Source organism: Orbicella faveolata, unplaced genomic scaffold (genome assembly GCF_042242905.1).
Source record: "Orbicella faveolata isolate gen_17 unplaced genomic scaffold, um_ofav_v1 contig_47, whole genome shotgun sequence".
Taxonomy (NCBI): Eukaryota; Metazoa; Cnidaria; class Anthozoa; order Scleractinia; family Merulinidae; genus Orbicella; species Orbicella faveolata.
Window position 1 is genome coordinate 20,267,076 of NW_028301577.1, and position 15,836 is coordinate 20,282,911.

General features: G+C 38.7%; 1 protein-coding gene and 1 pseudogene across 2 annotated transcripts; one reads left to right on the forward strand and one right to left on the reverse strand.

The window, feature by feature from the left end:
- Positions 1-1,492: 1,492 nt before the first annotated feature.
- Positions 1,493-11,369, forward strand: LOC110047555 (centromere protein O-like). Its single transcript, XM_089279574.1, has 12 exons — positions 1,493-1,945; positions 2,106-2,170; positions 2,489-2,575; positions 4,435-4,475; positions 5,275-5,313; positions 6,602-6,698; positions 6,913-6,968; positions 7,613-7,687; positions 8,039-8,095; positions 8,571-8,660; positions 9,501-9,594; positions 10,398-11,369. Exons 1-12 carry the CDS (start codon positions 1,872-1,874, stop codon positions 10,508-10,510), a joined length of 888 nt encoding a protein of 295 aa, XP_089135700.1. The 5' UTR covers positions 1,493-1,871; the 3' UTR covers positions 10,511-11,369.
- On the reverse strand, positions 11,362-14,792 carry LOC110047666 (Y+L amino acid transporter 2 pseudogene; annotated as a pseudogene). The gene is made up of 2 exons (XR_016204167.1): positions 14,170-14,792; positions 11,362-14,044 (listed from the first exon to the last, which is right to left on the reverse strand). The product of XR_016204167.1 is annotated as a Y+L amino acid transporter 2 pseudogene (transcript).
- Positions 14,793-15,836: the final 1,044 nt, after the last annotated feature.

The window sequence follows — 15,836 nt, forward strand, 5'->3', positions numbered from 1 at the left end:
AATTGAAGAAATATTGAGATATATAGTGTTTTTAACACTGACAGCAAACTTTGAAAATTGACAAAAATGTGTTCTGATGCACATAATGATGTTTACAAGTAATCGCAGATTTCTCATTTAAATGGAAAATACCGACAGACAAATTTGAAAAAAAATGAAATAAAAAAATGAAATATAGAGTGTTTGAAAGTTAACAATATTTTCTTGATTTACGTAATACAGTTGAACCTTGATTTTCCGGACTCGTTGGGACTAGACGACATAGTCCGGATAATCGAGGGTCCGGATATATGAATATTAATGAAGAACAAAACTGTTTAAATAAAGCACATTTAAGGGGGTATGGTACCCTAAAATATGGCGATGTTCATGAAAAATTCAATTTCTTGGAAATACAAGACTTAAGACCCTTGAGGACTTGTCAAAAACATTTTGAAACGATCTTGCCGAATTTCCTTCCAGATGAGTGTGAAATTTAAGGAAAGTACACAGTGGTATAAGTTTTTTCACGTAGCAACGGCCATAGCAACGACTGTTTACTATAAGAACGTGACCAAAAATATAGATTATTTTTAACTTATATGAACGAAACTATTTAGAAAAAAATTTTTAAGACATGCACAACTCGATTGGTATAATTATTTGTGAAAAGCTTTGCCTCAAATTGCCATCACAGGCTCATTCATTTCCCTTATGAAAAGGAATATTTCCCACAACTGCGGCAACCTTTTACAAAATAGAACAACCATTGCACCCCTCCCCCGAGATCCAATCTGCACCCCCCTTCCCTGCCATTTGTGGCTCGTTAAATGCTTAATACTTCGTGTAAGAAACTTAAAGTGTATTTTTCTCAAAAGTTTACTTTTGTACCGACTGACTTCGCACCAACATTTCTACTTTGCAAGGTTTTTAAGTAGAATTCCCGAAACTTGGGCTGATCAAAGACCAATAGTGTCGCGATGATATAAACCAAAAAAATCGTAACATTTTAAGATCTGTCACGTGACATGAGATGATTTGTCCACTGGGTGTGGTAAAAAATCAGGTTATTTCCAAATAAAGCTGTAAAAAGCACTGAAAATAAGAGTTAACTGTCAAAACTTAGGTTCTTTGCACAGAACAAAATAGAAACTTACATGATATGCTTATTTGACAGTCAATTCTTGTTTTGTAAAAGAGGAAGTGTTGGCGTCAATACTATAAAACACTACTTCAAAAGGCTGTGGCTGGTTTCCATAGCAACCATTTTGAGTAAAACTCTAGAAATTTAATTTCTCTTCTTGAGTGCAATAGTACGCAATTGATCTTTCTTCACCATATTTAAACAAACTTTTTGGTCCATATTGAGGGTACCATACCACCTTAATCGTGAAAAAACACTTTTACAAATCGCTTGGAAAACAATATGGTCTACTGTACATCTTGAACCACTCAACTCTGAGCCAATCAGAACGAAAATCAGAACTCATTCGAGTGTTCTTCATTAGTTACGACATGTGCGTGCGCTGCCTTTGCTTTTTAAAAGCAAAACAAACTCGCTTTTGACTGCACTTTTCAATGCTATAGTTTTAAAAAGAATATTGCTACGGATCTTGATCATGACTAATAAAGATTCATGACAAAACTGGGACTAGAGAAAAAGTCCGGATAATCGAGAAATCCGGATAATCGAGGTACGGACAATCGAGGTTCGACTGTACTAATAATATTTACTGAATAGCGTCAGTTTAACCATTCGAGCACACCTCAGAGAGCCAAAATAAGAACCGATGATTGTGATAGATGGATGGTGAAGTCTGGGGCAGAGTTCAGAAAAACGCGCGAAATTATGACTAATCGAGCTGGTCTGGGGACGAAATTGGAGAAGAAACATGGCGACCAAGATGTCACTCGAACAAGAAGGTGCATTGTATGACCTTCAAAGACTGCAAGAAAGAGCTGACAGGTATAAAAATTTAGCGAAACAAACAAGTAGAAGAAATTCTTAATGACAGTAAAGTTTGTTGTGTAGATATGACGTTAATTCAACGAAAAATTTAACCTCGCCTTAGCCGCTTTGCAAAGGTTGACAGATAGCATATGTCCTTGATTCAATGATGTTCTAGACGCAATGCTGAATACGAAGATGCCAAACAAGAGAACGCTGAACTTGTTGACTTGAAAACTAAAGGTAGGAAATGCAGGTATAAATTCAGATATGAAGATTGCCAAACTAAATCAATGTAGTATCAAATGAATACTCTTTATCTTGTAAACAAAGCCTATACATGAGAACCTACTAGCTCTAGAATCTAGTTTCTGGAGCATACAGTAAGGGAGCTTGGAAAATAAACTTATTTCTCTGATGGAAGACAAGAGCTATTTGTTGCTATGTTCAAAAGTTTTAAAACAAATGCACAACTAATGCCTGCAAAATATGTCCATGTAGGTACCTTAATTAATATGATTTCTAACAGTCTTATGGTTTTTTTTTTTACAAAAAATTCAGTGGAAAAACTGAGAGAAAGGAGAGATAAACTCCGTGAAAGACTTAAGCATGGTCCTCATGAAATTTTGCAAGAGTATTTGAAAATGGGTAGGTTTGATATTCTGTACAAACTTAATGCACTGTTCAGTGTATTATTTCATCTTTGTGATTGCTTTATGATTGGTTAAAAGATCACTACTAATGTTATCTACACATCATTGCCTACAATTTCTCTACTTGTGCATATTGCTATGTTCCATGACATTGTCGTCAAATAACATTCTGCTTGTGTACACCTACCTGCATGAACTTAGGAACAGCAAAGCAGCACACAATAGACCAAGTTTTGTATGTTAAAAGTCTAATTTGGCTCCAGAGCTTTGAGAAATAAAACGAAAGAAGTATTATTTTTTCATCCTTTAACCTCACTGTGTATCCTTTGGTGTATAAGTATTTCCCTAAGCCTTGAAGCCAAGTTTTTCGGAGAACTGAAATATGTTGAAATTTTCCTAATTGGTTTGCACTATATCTTAGTATGCTATTGAAAGCTAAGGAAAACAACTTCACTGGTTGAACAATGACACCATTATTAACAGTTTCTGTTACACAAAATACTGGTATTGAAAAAGCACTGTAATTCATGGTTTAGTTCTGAGTCTTGTGTTGCCTTGATTTTGAAATCCATAGCAAACTTGTAACTTTGTGGGTGAATCGACAAAAGGCAGGACAATTTCACCTGTAAACAGGACTGTGCTCTAAAACTAAGCATTGCCCGGGTGCCACAGGCAACCGACTTTTACCTTTGGGAAAATGGAAAAACATACTTTTTTCATAGAAGCTAAGTGCTGGGCACCCAGGGCTTCATGGTTAGGAACCTTTTGGCTCCTCGTAATTTTTCTAAGACCTCAGCCTTGGCCTGTAACATCAAGGGCCCATCAAGCATACTCAGTCATAGCAGGTTTTATGGGTTATGGTCCTTAACAACAGCCCTATAATTGACCTATCTTGTTTAGTTCTAAAAAAATGTATGAAACAAGTATTTTATTTCTACTGTACTGTACATATTATTTAGGAAATACATTGTAGAAAACATGTACCAAAAAGAGAAAACAACTTGTTTACTTTGATCATCAAAATGTAAGTTCTCTTTGCTAGCGTCATCATTACGTCAACAGCTCATGTTAGTTCTCTATTTCTATTGAGTTTTAGTATAAATCTACTAGGGTTCTATCATGAATGCTGTACTCTGATTAGCTATGCTACTCACTATCTATTCTGTTGGAGATAGTGAACAGTGCAGAAGTGTGCAAATGTGAACAAAATGACCGTCGCTTCTTTACATTTTGGAGGTGTCTGTGAAGGGGCAGGGGCACTCAACAACTGTTTGTTGTTTTAGGCTATCTGGAGTACTTTTATAGCTCTGTTGGTTAATTTTAGGTTGCGCTAAAATTTTTTTATCTGTTTGGTTATTCTAGGGGAACTTGAGTATTCTTGAATTTATTAGGGCTTTTTTGTCCATTTCCTGAAGGTCTTATCGTCTTTCCGAAAATGATAGCTAACCTTTTTTCGGTAGCCAAAACAACATCTTTGACAATCCGAAAACAACAGACATTAAATTTCTCATATCACTAAAGTTCGAGGTGACAATTCTCTTAAGAAAATCAGAGGGGATTAAACGCCTTCCGAACTGATAAAGTAGCGAAACAATCTGTTGGGTGCCCAGGAAGGGGATTAAAATAAAGTTCTGGATGACTAGTAGATTTATACTAAAACAAATAATTATTATTGGATTATTCGCTCTCGATTTCCATGCGTAATAGTTGACTCTGGTTGCGCCCTCGTCAACTATCATTCGACAGAAATCTTGAGCTCATAATCTAATCATTTAACAGAAACACAATTTAAAACCAATTAGCACGCATGTATTCTTTGGGCTCTTTTCTAAATTCATTTAATTGCACTTACAGGTCAGTCATCGAGAAGGAAGTATACAGATACTTCTAAACAGGTACACATAAAGAGTAAAGCCTGGTTCACACTAACGACATAACGACATCGACATAACAACATAAAGAAAAGATCAGTACTATCTTTATGTTGTTATGTTCATGCTATTATGTTGCTAAATATGTCATTGTGTCTACATGTTCACACTACAAACATAATGTCCTTTTTACGTCAAGATAACATCCTTTTTATGTCGTTGGAGACGATGTTGTTATACAGTAAATGGTTTGAACCCAGGAGTATCAGTAGTTCGTATAGTGTGATCGTCCGGGTGAGTCCACCAATGACTGATGACAAACTTTACACGAGTCTTTCAGCCAATACCATCATGGCTATACTGAGCAATCACGTTCAACGGACCAGACTTATAAGATCATCGACTGACAAACACTATTCACTTGACTCTGAAGATGACTTCCGCTCAGGTTGTCAAAACGTCAGTCACCAACAACAGTTCTTTTCAGAACTACACTCACCCGGACGATCACACTATACGAACTACGATGTTGTTATGTCGTTATGTTGCTAGTGTGGACCAGGCTTATGTGTTAGTGGACATGGGTTACTATCATGAAAAAGTCCTGTGAAGTAATAATAATAATAACATAATGATGGCAATGTTGTTGTAGTGATCAGTGATGATGGTTCTAGTAACAATGAAATTAATGATCAGGACATTTACAAATTTAGCATTTTATTGTGTAGTTTTAATTTACTTATTACAGGGTAAAAAGCAATTATAATGATTATTATCAGTGAAACTGGTTACTTTATCAGCAGTTTCAATTTTTTCCCCTCAGGCTGTCCTAACAGCTGCAAGATTGTTACATAAGAGAAAGGTAGGAAAAGTACAAAAAAAATCCAGATAGTCTATTTAAGCATTTCAGTCTTAAGCATGCTCTCATCAGCAATCTTTTTAAGAGAAATTAGATACTGACCAGTGCAAAAAAAAATATAACCTCTATTTACCCTCAGCAGTGTTTATAGCACAAGTGCTAGCAGGGCTGAGCAAACAACTGAAACAAATAATTTGAATTGAGCATAACATTGTTAAGAATCCCAACTGGCTGGAGGCAAACCAGTTGGCTATTTACAAGTGTAGCCAAAGATTTGAACTCGGGGCTTACTGAGAAACAAATCCAGGTAGTGGTCAGAGCGGGACTTGAACCTGGGACTGCTGGATTGCGAGTCTGACACGCTGACCAGTTGGCCATGCTGCCTCCTGCATTTGGAAATGAAGCTTGTTTTCTAAATAATATGATGTTACATTTATAGTAATAAAGGGTGTACTCTCTCTGTGAAAGTCTTGGCCCAATGACTGGTGTGTTGGACTTCAAATCATGGGTTTTGTTGGAGAAACCTGGTGCTGGGAGGTTACCTTTGGTGAACTAGCATCTCATCAAGGGGTGGAAGGAAGGGGTGGGGGGGGGGGGGGGGGAGTAACAACAAGTCAAGCTGCTTCATTCTATAGAATCTGGAGTTAGTTAACCAAAGGGCAGGAAAAAACCCAGGTCCGATTACGCAGGTCAAGTGAATTTTGCTCTTGGGCAAGTGAAAATTGAAGTCCAGTGGCCTGATCGGCGAGTGAAATTAAAATTGGCCTCACTGGTCTTGCGAGTCTGATTAAAAATGTCAGCTTGATAAATGATAATTTCTAGTCAGAAGTTATTTCAAATCTTAAGGCTGCTAGGAATCCAAGCATACTTGGTTTGCATTTGTCCTCTGATTGCCATTCTGGCTGCCACATCGGCAAGTAATATTTAAGTGGGGGCAAGTGAAAACTGAAATTTACTGGCCCACTGGGCAAGTGGATTTCAAATTTTTTTCCTGCCCTGAACCATCAACCTCTTGAGACACTAGGCCCCAAAGAGACTTTGCTTTAATTTACTTTCCCAGTTACTTGGTGTCTTCCTTAACACTGTACTCTCAATTGCTTTTAATAAAGTTGGAGTAGAAGAATAGAATGCAGGCTGGGGAAGAAATCATCAATAACAATACTCTAACTAATCAAAGTTGTTCAAAACTAGAAAAAAGTAATACTTGTTGCCTGTAGTAAAGGAAAACCCAGAATCCGCCTTAAACACTGACCTCTGAAGACTGAATTATTCTTAAATATCTATCTTTCAGCTCGTTGATCTTTGTGATGCCTACAGACTGACTGGTATTTCAGTAGTATCACAAGAAACAAAACAAACTTGCTTTAGATGTGAAACCTTTTTTAACTGTAAGTAACAACTGTAATGGATTTGTTAACTAAACATTTGGTGTTCTTTCATATTAACCTGGCTTGAAGAGTTAACTCTTTTCAGCAACAGGTTCAAAACTATCCTGTTTGATCCTTAATGGTTCAGTGAACTGAAGTATTTCAATGTCAGTTGTAGCGTGCAAAAAACATTGTTATAAAAATAGATTATGAAGACATCTTTTTTGATCAACAGCTAGATATCATGAACCTTATTACGTTGAAGTGGAATTGAAAGACAACACTTTAAAGGTAAGTCAATTATTGCAACACTACATGCATAACATCTACAGGCAAGTGCTCGAAGACACCTTAGTTGATGTTCCACAAAGAAGAAACAATGTTTAAGATGAAAATAAAATCATATTGCTTTACCACGCTTTCAGTTACCATGTACTGTGCTTTCAGTTACCATGCTCTATATTAATGTTTTGTTAAAAATTAAAGCTATACTGACATATTTTTTCATGGTTGCTAGATGATTTGTGATCATGGAGATAAACCTCTCTCTATTGTTCAATTACTCTTCCAAAGTAATCCCCCCTTTCCTCTAAAAAGGCTTAGTTTGGAAACGAAACACCTCAAAAGAACTTACAGAGATTATAAAGCTCTTTAGAGTACCCTTAATATCTACCTTGCCATGATTTTCCACCATAGTAAATTATCAGCAGTACTGGTACCTGCTCCTGCTAGGCCTTGTAGGGTAACAGTGATCTAATCCAGAGGTTGTGGGTTTGAATCCCAGCGAAGTCAAAGAATCTTTGTTTACCTGATGTGGTCCCCCATTTCATTTCTAGGGCCAATGCTCAGAATAGAGTACTCGGGTTGATCTCCAGCACTCCAATACTTAAGAGTTAGTTGTCTTCTCTTCTGTTTATCTGTGCTCTTTTTCTCAGATTCACAAGCACACTTTACCTTACTTTATTCCCATTGACACAATTAGCCAGCAGTACTTGAACAGTGACATAAAGGTACTTCTATTGGTAACTTATAATCACTTATTATTGAATATTGTAGGTTCAGGATGTCTCAGGCAATATCATATATCTTATAATTGATTGCAGGCAAAAAAAAAAATGCCTGAAAAATAGCCAGGCCTTATTTTTGCAAAGACTTAATGTTTTGTGCATAACTGTGATGATCCTTCATGTATGAAAGTCCCTTTCTTGTCCACAGTTTGCCATGTTTCAACATTTCTTGATTTTGCCCTTTGGTTTGAGGCACTGAGCTTGTTTCTATTTAACTGCTGAGAAAGTTCATGTTAACTTTGGACATATTCCTTCAAAGTTGTTGACTGAGATGAGTTACATTTGTCATTTCAGAAATTCTTTATGGTCATCTCTGAGCATCTCAATGCATTTGTGGCAAGACGAGAGCAGGTAAGGAAAAAAACAGAGCTGCAATTCTTTCCCACTTGTAATCTAGCCATCATCCTTATCGTTTAATCGTTGTAAAAAACCCCTTAAGGGTCAAGGAGGATCCTAACCAAAATAAATGCTCTCAAGGTTTATCGCCCTAGAAGTCCCTGGTGTCGAAAATGATGTACACAGTGGAACCCCACCTTATAGCCACCCAGTCATCTGGTCAGCTTGTTGTTACGACCACTTTATTCCAGCCTGAACAAAGGCTCAGTCAATCCTTTCCTTTATCTAAAGAACTCTTGATTTTTGTGGCATTTTGGAGGCGAAATAAACACTGTGTAGACGAGAACTGGAACTAAAGTCCAAATTATTAAGTTGCCAATGTGGAATCTTGGAACCTACTGACTCCTCTAGTGCAAAAAGCCTGTTATGGAGGTATTAGAATGAAAAGAATTTTGTTTACTTTAAGAAATGTGACTTTATATGATTTAAGGTTCACCTTTGTCAAGAGCAACACAGAGAGAAACTGGAGGGGGAAATATCTTGCAGTCCTGCACATGACTTTATCCAGTTGAAAACAAAGGTAAAGAGAGGATTTCTAAAATCAGCATTTTAATGTATGGTACAGTGGAGCCTTGATATGACGGAGGGCCAAGGGACTGGCAAAATATGTTCGCTATGACGAGGTTTTGTTGTATCAAGGTTATTTTCATACATTTTACTATTACTGGGGCAAAAAATGTCGTTCATTATACAGAGCATTTTGTGATGTAGAGGTTCGTTAAATCGAGGTTCCACTGTAACAAATTAAGTCTTGCAGGCAAGGTGCAGGTGGGTGTAGTTTAAGGGGTGACTCCCCCCAACATGTTTTTAGCCCATCGTAACAACTTTTTATATCTTAGTCAGTTGCTGTGAGCATTTAATGTCTCCCACACAATAATCACTGGCAATGCCAAAACAAATCTCTTGAACAGGAGTCAAACATGCCAATCATTTAGTTTACTGTGCCTCAACAATGATGTTTAATTGTCAACGTCTCACTTTACTTTTTTTAACAATTTTATTGCACAAAATTCAAGGCCAGGGAATTTAATATCTGAAATTCAAAATTCCTTGTTAAAGCCAGGGAAAAATTATTGTCTCATTATGACCAATGTACAAATTTAAGAAATTAGACCAAGCTTGACAAAAGCTGAGAAATGTCACGGAAATTTTTTATTATCTTCAAGGGCAGCAACCATGGACAACTGGACAATTATATGTACTACATGTAGCTGTAGCCCCAATGTACCGTGACCCAAAATCAGATTCTGATTCTGCTTATGGAATTTTTGGAAACTCATGGAGAATAGTGCGGATAATTGCCATAATAGCTAACCTTGTGATTTGAGGTGTTAACCAAATGTTATGAACTTGATTTCAGGATGTTGACAGCCAGGATAAAAATGTAGTGGTAAAATTGACATATGACAGACTCACACTAACACAGCCATCAGGGGTTGAATTTCTTACTCAGGGTAAGTGAATATGTTACACAAATTTTACAGTGACTGACCCGAATGAAAATGAAAATTTCAGAAATCAATTTTGCTGGAAATTTGGTGTCAGTTAGACTTCTGATCATTTTCATTGTACAGATACTGTATGTTCCAAATGGTGGATAGAACCACGAACTGACATGTAGAAGTAATGGATGTTCAGTGAACTCTATAAAACTTGATCGTAAGATATAGTGTTGAGATGTTCATTGATTTGCTTTATTCCAGTTGCAACAGACTCAATGTGAAGTGATTAAAAATAGGGGGTGAAGAGGCGTGCTGGTACAGAGGCGCGCTGGCCTGATGGTTAGTGTGCTCGCCTCCGGATTGAGCCGTTTGGGTTTGAGCCCTGGCTGGGGACATTTTGTTGTGTTCTTAGGCAAGACACTTTACTCTCACAGTGCCTCTCTTCATCCAGGTGTATAAATGGGTACAGGTGAATTTAATGCTGGGGGTAACCCTGTGATGGGGTATCCCATCCAGGGGGGGGAGTAGAAATACTCCTGGTCGCTTCATGCTTCAGACACCAGAGATATGCTCTGGCCTGATGGGTCACTTGGCTCATATGCAGACTTTACCTTGTCACGTGCCCACATGCAATAGATTGACATGTCGTGACACTTGTTGTACATTGTGTGCCTTGACCTGCTCTTGGAAAATAGAGGTTTCTGTACTGCATACAGTCTAGCCAGCCGCGTTACTGGCTGAGTTTGGATTTGCTAGTCTCACGCTGGTTCCCCCTCAGTGTTCTGATCACAGTTTCAACATTTGCTCTTCCTCAGGTAAAAACACTTCAACGTTTAGAAGAGGACTTCAAGCTAAAAAGAAACTTTTCAAGGATCTTTACCTCCATCAGGCCTTTGCTGAAGCCTTTACACAAGAATTGGACGATTGAAACTAAACAGTATACTAAGATGATTCTGCTTCGGTTTTCGTGGACGCAAAATCATCAAACAGGCGCGGTTATGTTCCACTTGTTTTGCTCATTGAAGGCCGACGTTCTATTATGCTGATTAATTAACATATTAGAAAGCTTTTCAGTTGAGCGTGGAAAGTAACTCGCGAATTCTTTGGTTTTCAATTACTACTTTTTGTGATTGGTTTAAAAATCTCGCGCCACTTTCTCATCCAGTCAGAAGTAAAGACAAAACCAATCAGCTAAACCAATAGCGACTCGCTCATATACTTTTTTCCCGCGCTTTGTGTTTTGATTGGTTCGCTGGATTGTCTATGTTCTTTGTGAATGACCAAAGAGATTACTTTAGTTTCGGTTTTTTGAGACTTAGTTGATAACCGCTCTAGTTTGCAGCGCAAACATAGCTTTATAACTTAAAACAGATCGCAATTTAAGAAATCCAGCGATTTACACGGACTACACATGATACTTGTCTCCATGGCACCCTGCGAAGCCGAATGCAACCTCATATTCGTACGAACAGTCACGATAGATTATAAGTCATATTTTCACAGTGAAAGTGACCCAAGTGAAGATGGCCTGCTTAGTTACCCGCTTATAGAAAGACTAAATAGAAAGACTAAAGGAGAATCTTTTAATGTCGTGAAAGAGGAAAAAATGAGCTGCAGTAGGAACATGAAGAAGCATTTGTGTCAGGTACTTCTTGCGTGATTTCTTTGAAAAAGCAACGTAAAAGATTTCCTCTCTGCAAATGATGCCACCGAAAAAAGCCCAAGCTCGTACGGAATACTCAATAGTGGATATACGTTATTAAAAGTATACACAAAGCATTAATAAATGGCTTTTATTTTATTTAACTTTGAAAAAAGTATGGTCCAAAATCTTCGCTTCTTCGAGCGAATTTATCTCTATGGTAATATTAAGAAAGAAGTGTCATTTGATTTAGTTTCAACTCGAAACCAATGAGGACACTTTTCAAAACTGGTATAAAATTTACAATTTTTAAAATCGAATTTACTGAACAATGTTTTTCACTTTTTACAGTGCTCTTTTTCATCATTCATAATTTAAATATTCCATTATTTAAAGTGCATTTTCAGAGCTAAATTCTACAAAATATACACGTATCATTTACATTGTTGCTTCCCTGGTTAAATTACAAATATATATTGCATTGAAAATACAACGGTCACTTTTTCTTGTCCCGGCGGACGGTCCATACATTCACTCGTATTTTGACCTCTCTCTACAACGACCAACTTTCTTCAGCGGCAGCGGCCACTAAAACGCGTCCGACTGCCAAAATAACCTCTCGACAACGGCGAGTTCACCAACGACTAACAAATGGTGTTTACAACTTAACAAATTGACTTCAGTTTTTCATGCGTCTGTCCTGTTATTGATCATGAATTTCATCATAACATTGTCAAAGTGCCTCCTCATCAGACTCCTCCCCGCCGGATCGCTTCGCTTTTGAATTCGCTCTTCGCCGCTTGCGTGTGTGCTCCCAAATGTGAGCCTGCTCGCAGGCTATTTGACAATGAAAATTAGCCAATGAGCGCGCGAGAATTTCTGCAGTTATCGTAAAAACCCCTATTGTAATTGTAAAAGTTCACGAGACTTGATCGGTACCGCGCTCCGTTGGTCTCTTTCCTTTTGGTTTCTTTTGTACTGATATGTTTTGATTATGTTACGTATTGAGATCTTGCAATAAGTATTTTAAAAATATGAAAAAATGTTACACCCTCCGAAGAAAACAGGTGCCATGTTACACCCTTACCTCCCCATAACGGCCACCTCGCTACAACGGCCTTTAATTCTTTGTCTCCAAGGTGGCCGTTGTAGAGAGGTTCAGGTTTAGTTTAACGCTTCAATTCATTCGCTACCAAACGTAGACCTAACGTAAATGACATTAAAAATAACTTGAATATAATAGGACATTCTGGAGGAAAGTCTGTTGAAGCGTTCTGATTTCGATGTCCAGTCCTTTTTTATGAAAACATAATAAGCTGGAATTCCCGCGAGGATAACTGTGAGGCCAAACACTGACTCGACGGGATTAGAGAGAAAGGGAGTGGCCGTGAAGTACAGCGAAACCCCGGCCATGAAAATAGGAACAATTATAGTGACTTTGAAGGATCTCGGGGTACTGCGCTTTTTCCATCTCAACCAAACCACGCCCACGAAGACAGCTGCGAGTACCAGCCACTCGACGAAAAGTAACCAGTTCAACAGGTTTTCAATGTTTGTGGGTATGAGCATCAAGAGAGCGAGCGACGAGCGCAGAAAGAGCGCAGGAAGAGGGGCTTGGGTCTTCCTGTGGACCATGGCTAACGATAAGGGAAGCTGTCTTTCTCTGGCGATCGAGAAAATCCCCCTGGCGCTGGTAAAGATTCCCATGTTAAGGGAACCAAAACAAGACAGAGATACGATCAGAGGCATGGCCATTCCGAAAACAGGGCTCAAACGGGAAGCGAACGTCAAGGCGACGGCATCGGAAGCGAGAATCTCTTCCTTAGTTAACACGCTGAAGTACGCCAGGTTTATTAAAATGTAACACGCGGTAACTAGAGGAACGGATATCATTAAGGCTCGTAGGAAGTTCTTGTTCGGATTGATGATTTCTTCCGTTATTAAGTTGAGGCCACTCCACCCGCCATACGCCCACATTGCACTGTAGAAAGCATGCCCTATGGCACCCGGGTTAGTAGTACTGCCGTCAAAAGCGTGCTGATGAAACGCCAGTGTATGACCAGACAACAGACGGATCAAAGCCACGATGACAATACTAGCAATTGCTAGAAGTTTGCAGACGGTGAACAACACTTGTGCACGGGCAGCTAAGCGGATGCTTATGCAGTTCATGGCTGTCAAGATGCAGATTGCACAAGCTGCCAGAAGTTTGACCAATCCGAAAGGTGGGTGGCAAGCTGCTGCTCCTCGACTGGGAAAAAACGGTTGTGTAGCGTACACAGCGAAAGTGAGGCTTAGAATGGCGTGAGAGCCTGGGTCCAAGAACCAAACATTCACCCAACTGTACAAGAACCCGATGAAGCGACCATAAGCGATTTTCAAATAAATATACTCACCGCCAGATTTTTCGATGAATGTTCCTAATTCACAGTAGCATAGTGCACCCAGGAGACTTAACACTCCGCCAAATGTCCACACCAGCAATGTTTCTCCAATGGAACCGGCGTTACCCAGAACGTGCCGTGGTGATATAAAAATCCCTGATCCAATAATTCCTCCTACGATCATGGCAATCGCGTGGATAAGTCCGACCCTTCGTTTAATGGAGGTACCTTCCGAACCGCTAGCATCGCGTTGCTCAATAAACGGGGACCTCTCGGAGTCGTTGTCTTCCCAATCGCCCATTACTTCCTCATCATTTTCGGTGACATCAAAATGTCGGCCTTCGCTAACTGAAGCGCTTTCTTCCTCTTCAACTAACGGTTCCATGTCAGTGAGTTGGTTCCTGTCATCGCTTTAGTATGTCCCCGCCAGCCGATCCTAGATTTCGCAAAACATTCACAGCATTAGTTGGCGAAGTTCATTCAATTTTATTATCACATCGCCGACATGAAATTCAATGGCGAAGAAATACTTTGGTAACTTCGTAATGATTGTGTAACTACCGCGTAAACAGCTTTTATAGCGTGACCCGCTGTTCACCTGCCATCAGTTATCGCGGTAGTCACGCGAGCTCAAACGAAATAATCGCCGGTAAACTGACAATTTTTTCACCGACTCCGTTGAGTATTGACCGTATTTGCATAAAGAGACCTTTATTTGCCGATTATGCTAATTTGGTTTGAGTCCTAACTCAAAGCCTAACTTCAGTTTTGTATTTATATACCACAATTTAAGGGAAAGTTCACGGTTGGGCGCATGCCTAAACTATCGCATGAGAAAGTAACTTTTTCGCTTTCTTTAGTTCAGCAATCACGGACTATAATTGACTGATGCCTAAATTTACCGTAAGATATCGACCGATCTACATAGAATGTGTCGAATTTTATAGAATGGAACATCGCATTTTTATATCGCTGGGCCGAAGGATTTATTCTGTACACACGCACAAGTTATCTACTAGCATCCAATTGGTTCATAAACGATGGGTGAGAAATATCACCTCTATTGCAGGGTTTTTGTTACTGACCTCGAAACTTTAAAAAAAAAAAACAATTTCCCGCAAAAAGCGTCAGCTTGCTTTTGGTTGTTTCCTGTTAACAATGGAATTAGATGGACTAACGTCACAGCTTGCACATGCCCCCAGCCGAGAAACCATCCCTTTAAATATGAAAGAAAATCATTGGAAAAAATACTCGCAAAACGAAATGTCATTAAATTCGGCTCGGTCTCAAGCCGATGAACCAGCTTGGACATATTCGAGTTAATGAAAAATAATTTCTCGCGAACATCAGTGAAATGTCATGACAGCCGCTCGTTGCTACATGTATTTACTGAAACATAAATATCTATTTCATGATGAATTATGACGCAAACCGGGATGATCACTCGGATAGGTAAATGCCACATAATGGTAGAGAACAAAGCCATTTCAGGTTGTACATGCTGTAACGGTAAAATTTGCAAACATTCGTAGGTTAATGCTGTATGTACAGTGTTTGGTTTATTTATACTTTTCAGAACACGGAATGTTTGTCTCTTTCAATTTTAATAAAGAGCAATTTGCATTATGGTGCATCAAAGGAACCGACGAATCCTTGTCAAGGGTGGATTAATAGGTTCCTTTGATGCGACCTGATCCAAGTGAATTTGAATCATGAATATGATGGACCAGGATCATCCAAAGGAAAAAAGACAACCTAACTTAATCATAGGATAATTTAAATCCAAAATCACCCTCATAACGACGTCTCTAAACACCTTCAAGAGCGATATAAACCACGGGAAGATATAACAACTAATACCAGCTACCTCCAAATGAGTCTTTTTTTTGGATAATAATGCAGACTATGACTTTTCTGGGCACCATAATCTGAATCCCGGAAAAACGTAACAAAGTTTTAATGCAGCATATTGGAACACTGTTGCGCAAAATGTGTTTCAGGTGGTGTTATAACACATGTTTATAGTGGCCATAACGCAGCAAAACGAGAGCGTAGCGTTGCGTGACAGAGAGAGAGAGCAACATGTTGTGGCAATTTTCATATTAATAAAGTACATGACACACCAAAACTAAACCATGTGATTTTATTTCAATTCCGCTTGAATCGCTCACAGAGATCATCAGATTTTATTTCGGCTAACGTTCTTTTCCCTTGGTTATCGAACGTGC

Coding starts and splice junctions, on each gene's coding strand:
- LOC110047555 (XM_089279574.1), top strand. CDS start 1,872: ATGGCGACCAAGATGTCACTCGAACAAGAAGGTGCATTGTATGACCTT. Junction 6,969..7,612: donor TGAAAGACAACACTTTAAAG/GTAAGTCAATTA, acceptor TCTTTTTCTCAG/ATTCACAAGCACACTTTACC. Junction 7,688..8,038: donor ACTTGAACAGTGACATAAAG/GTACTTCTATTG, acceptor TTGTCATTTCAG/AAATTCTTTATGGTCATCTC.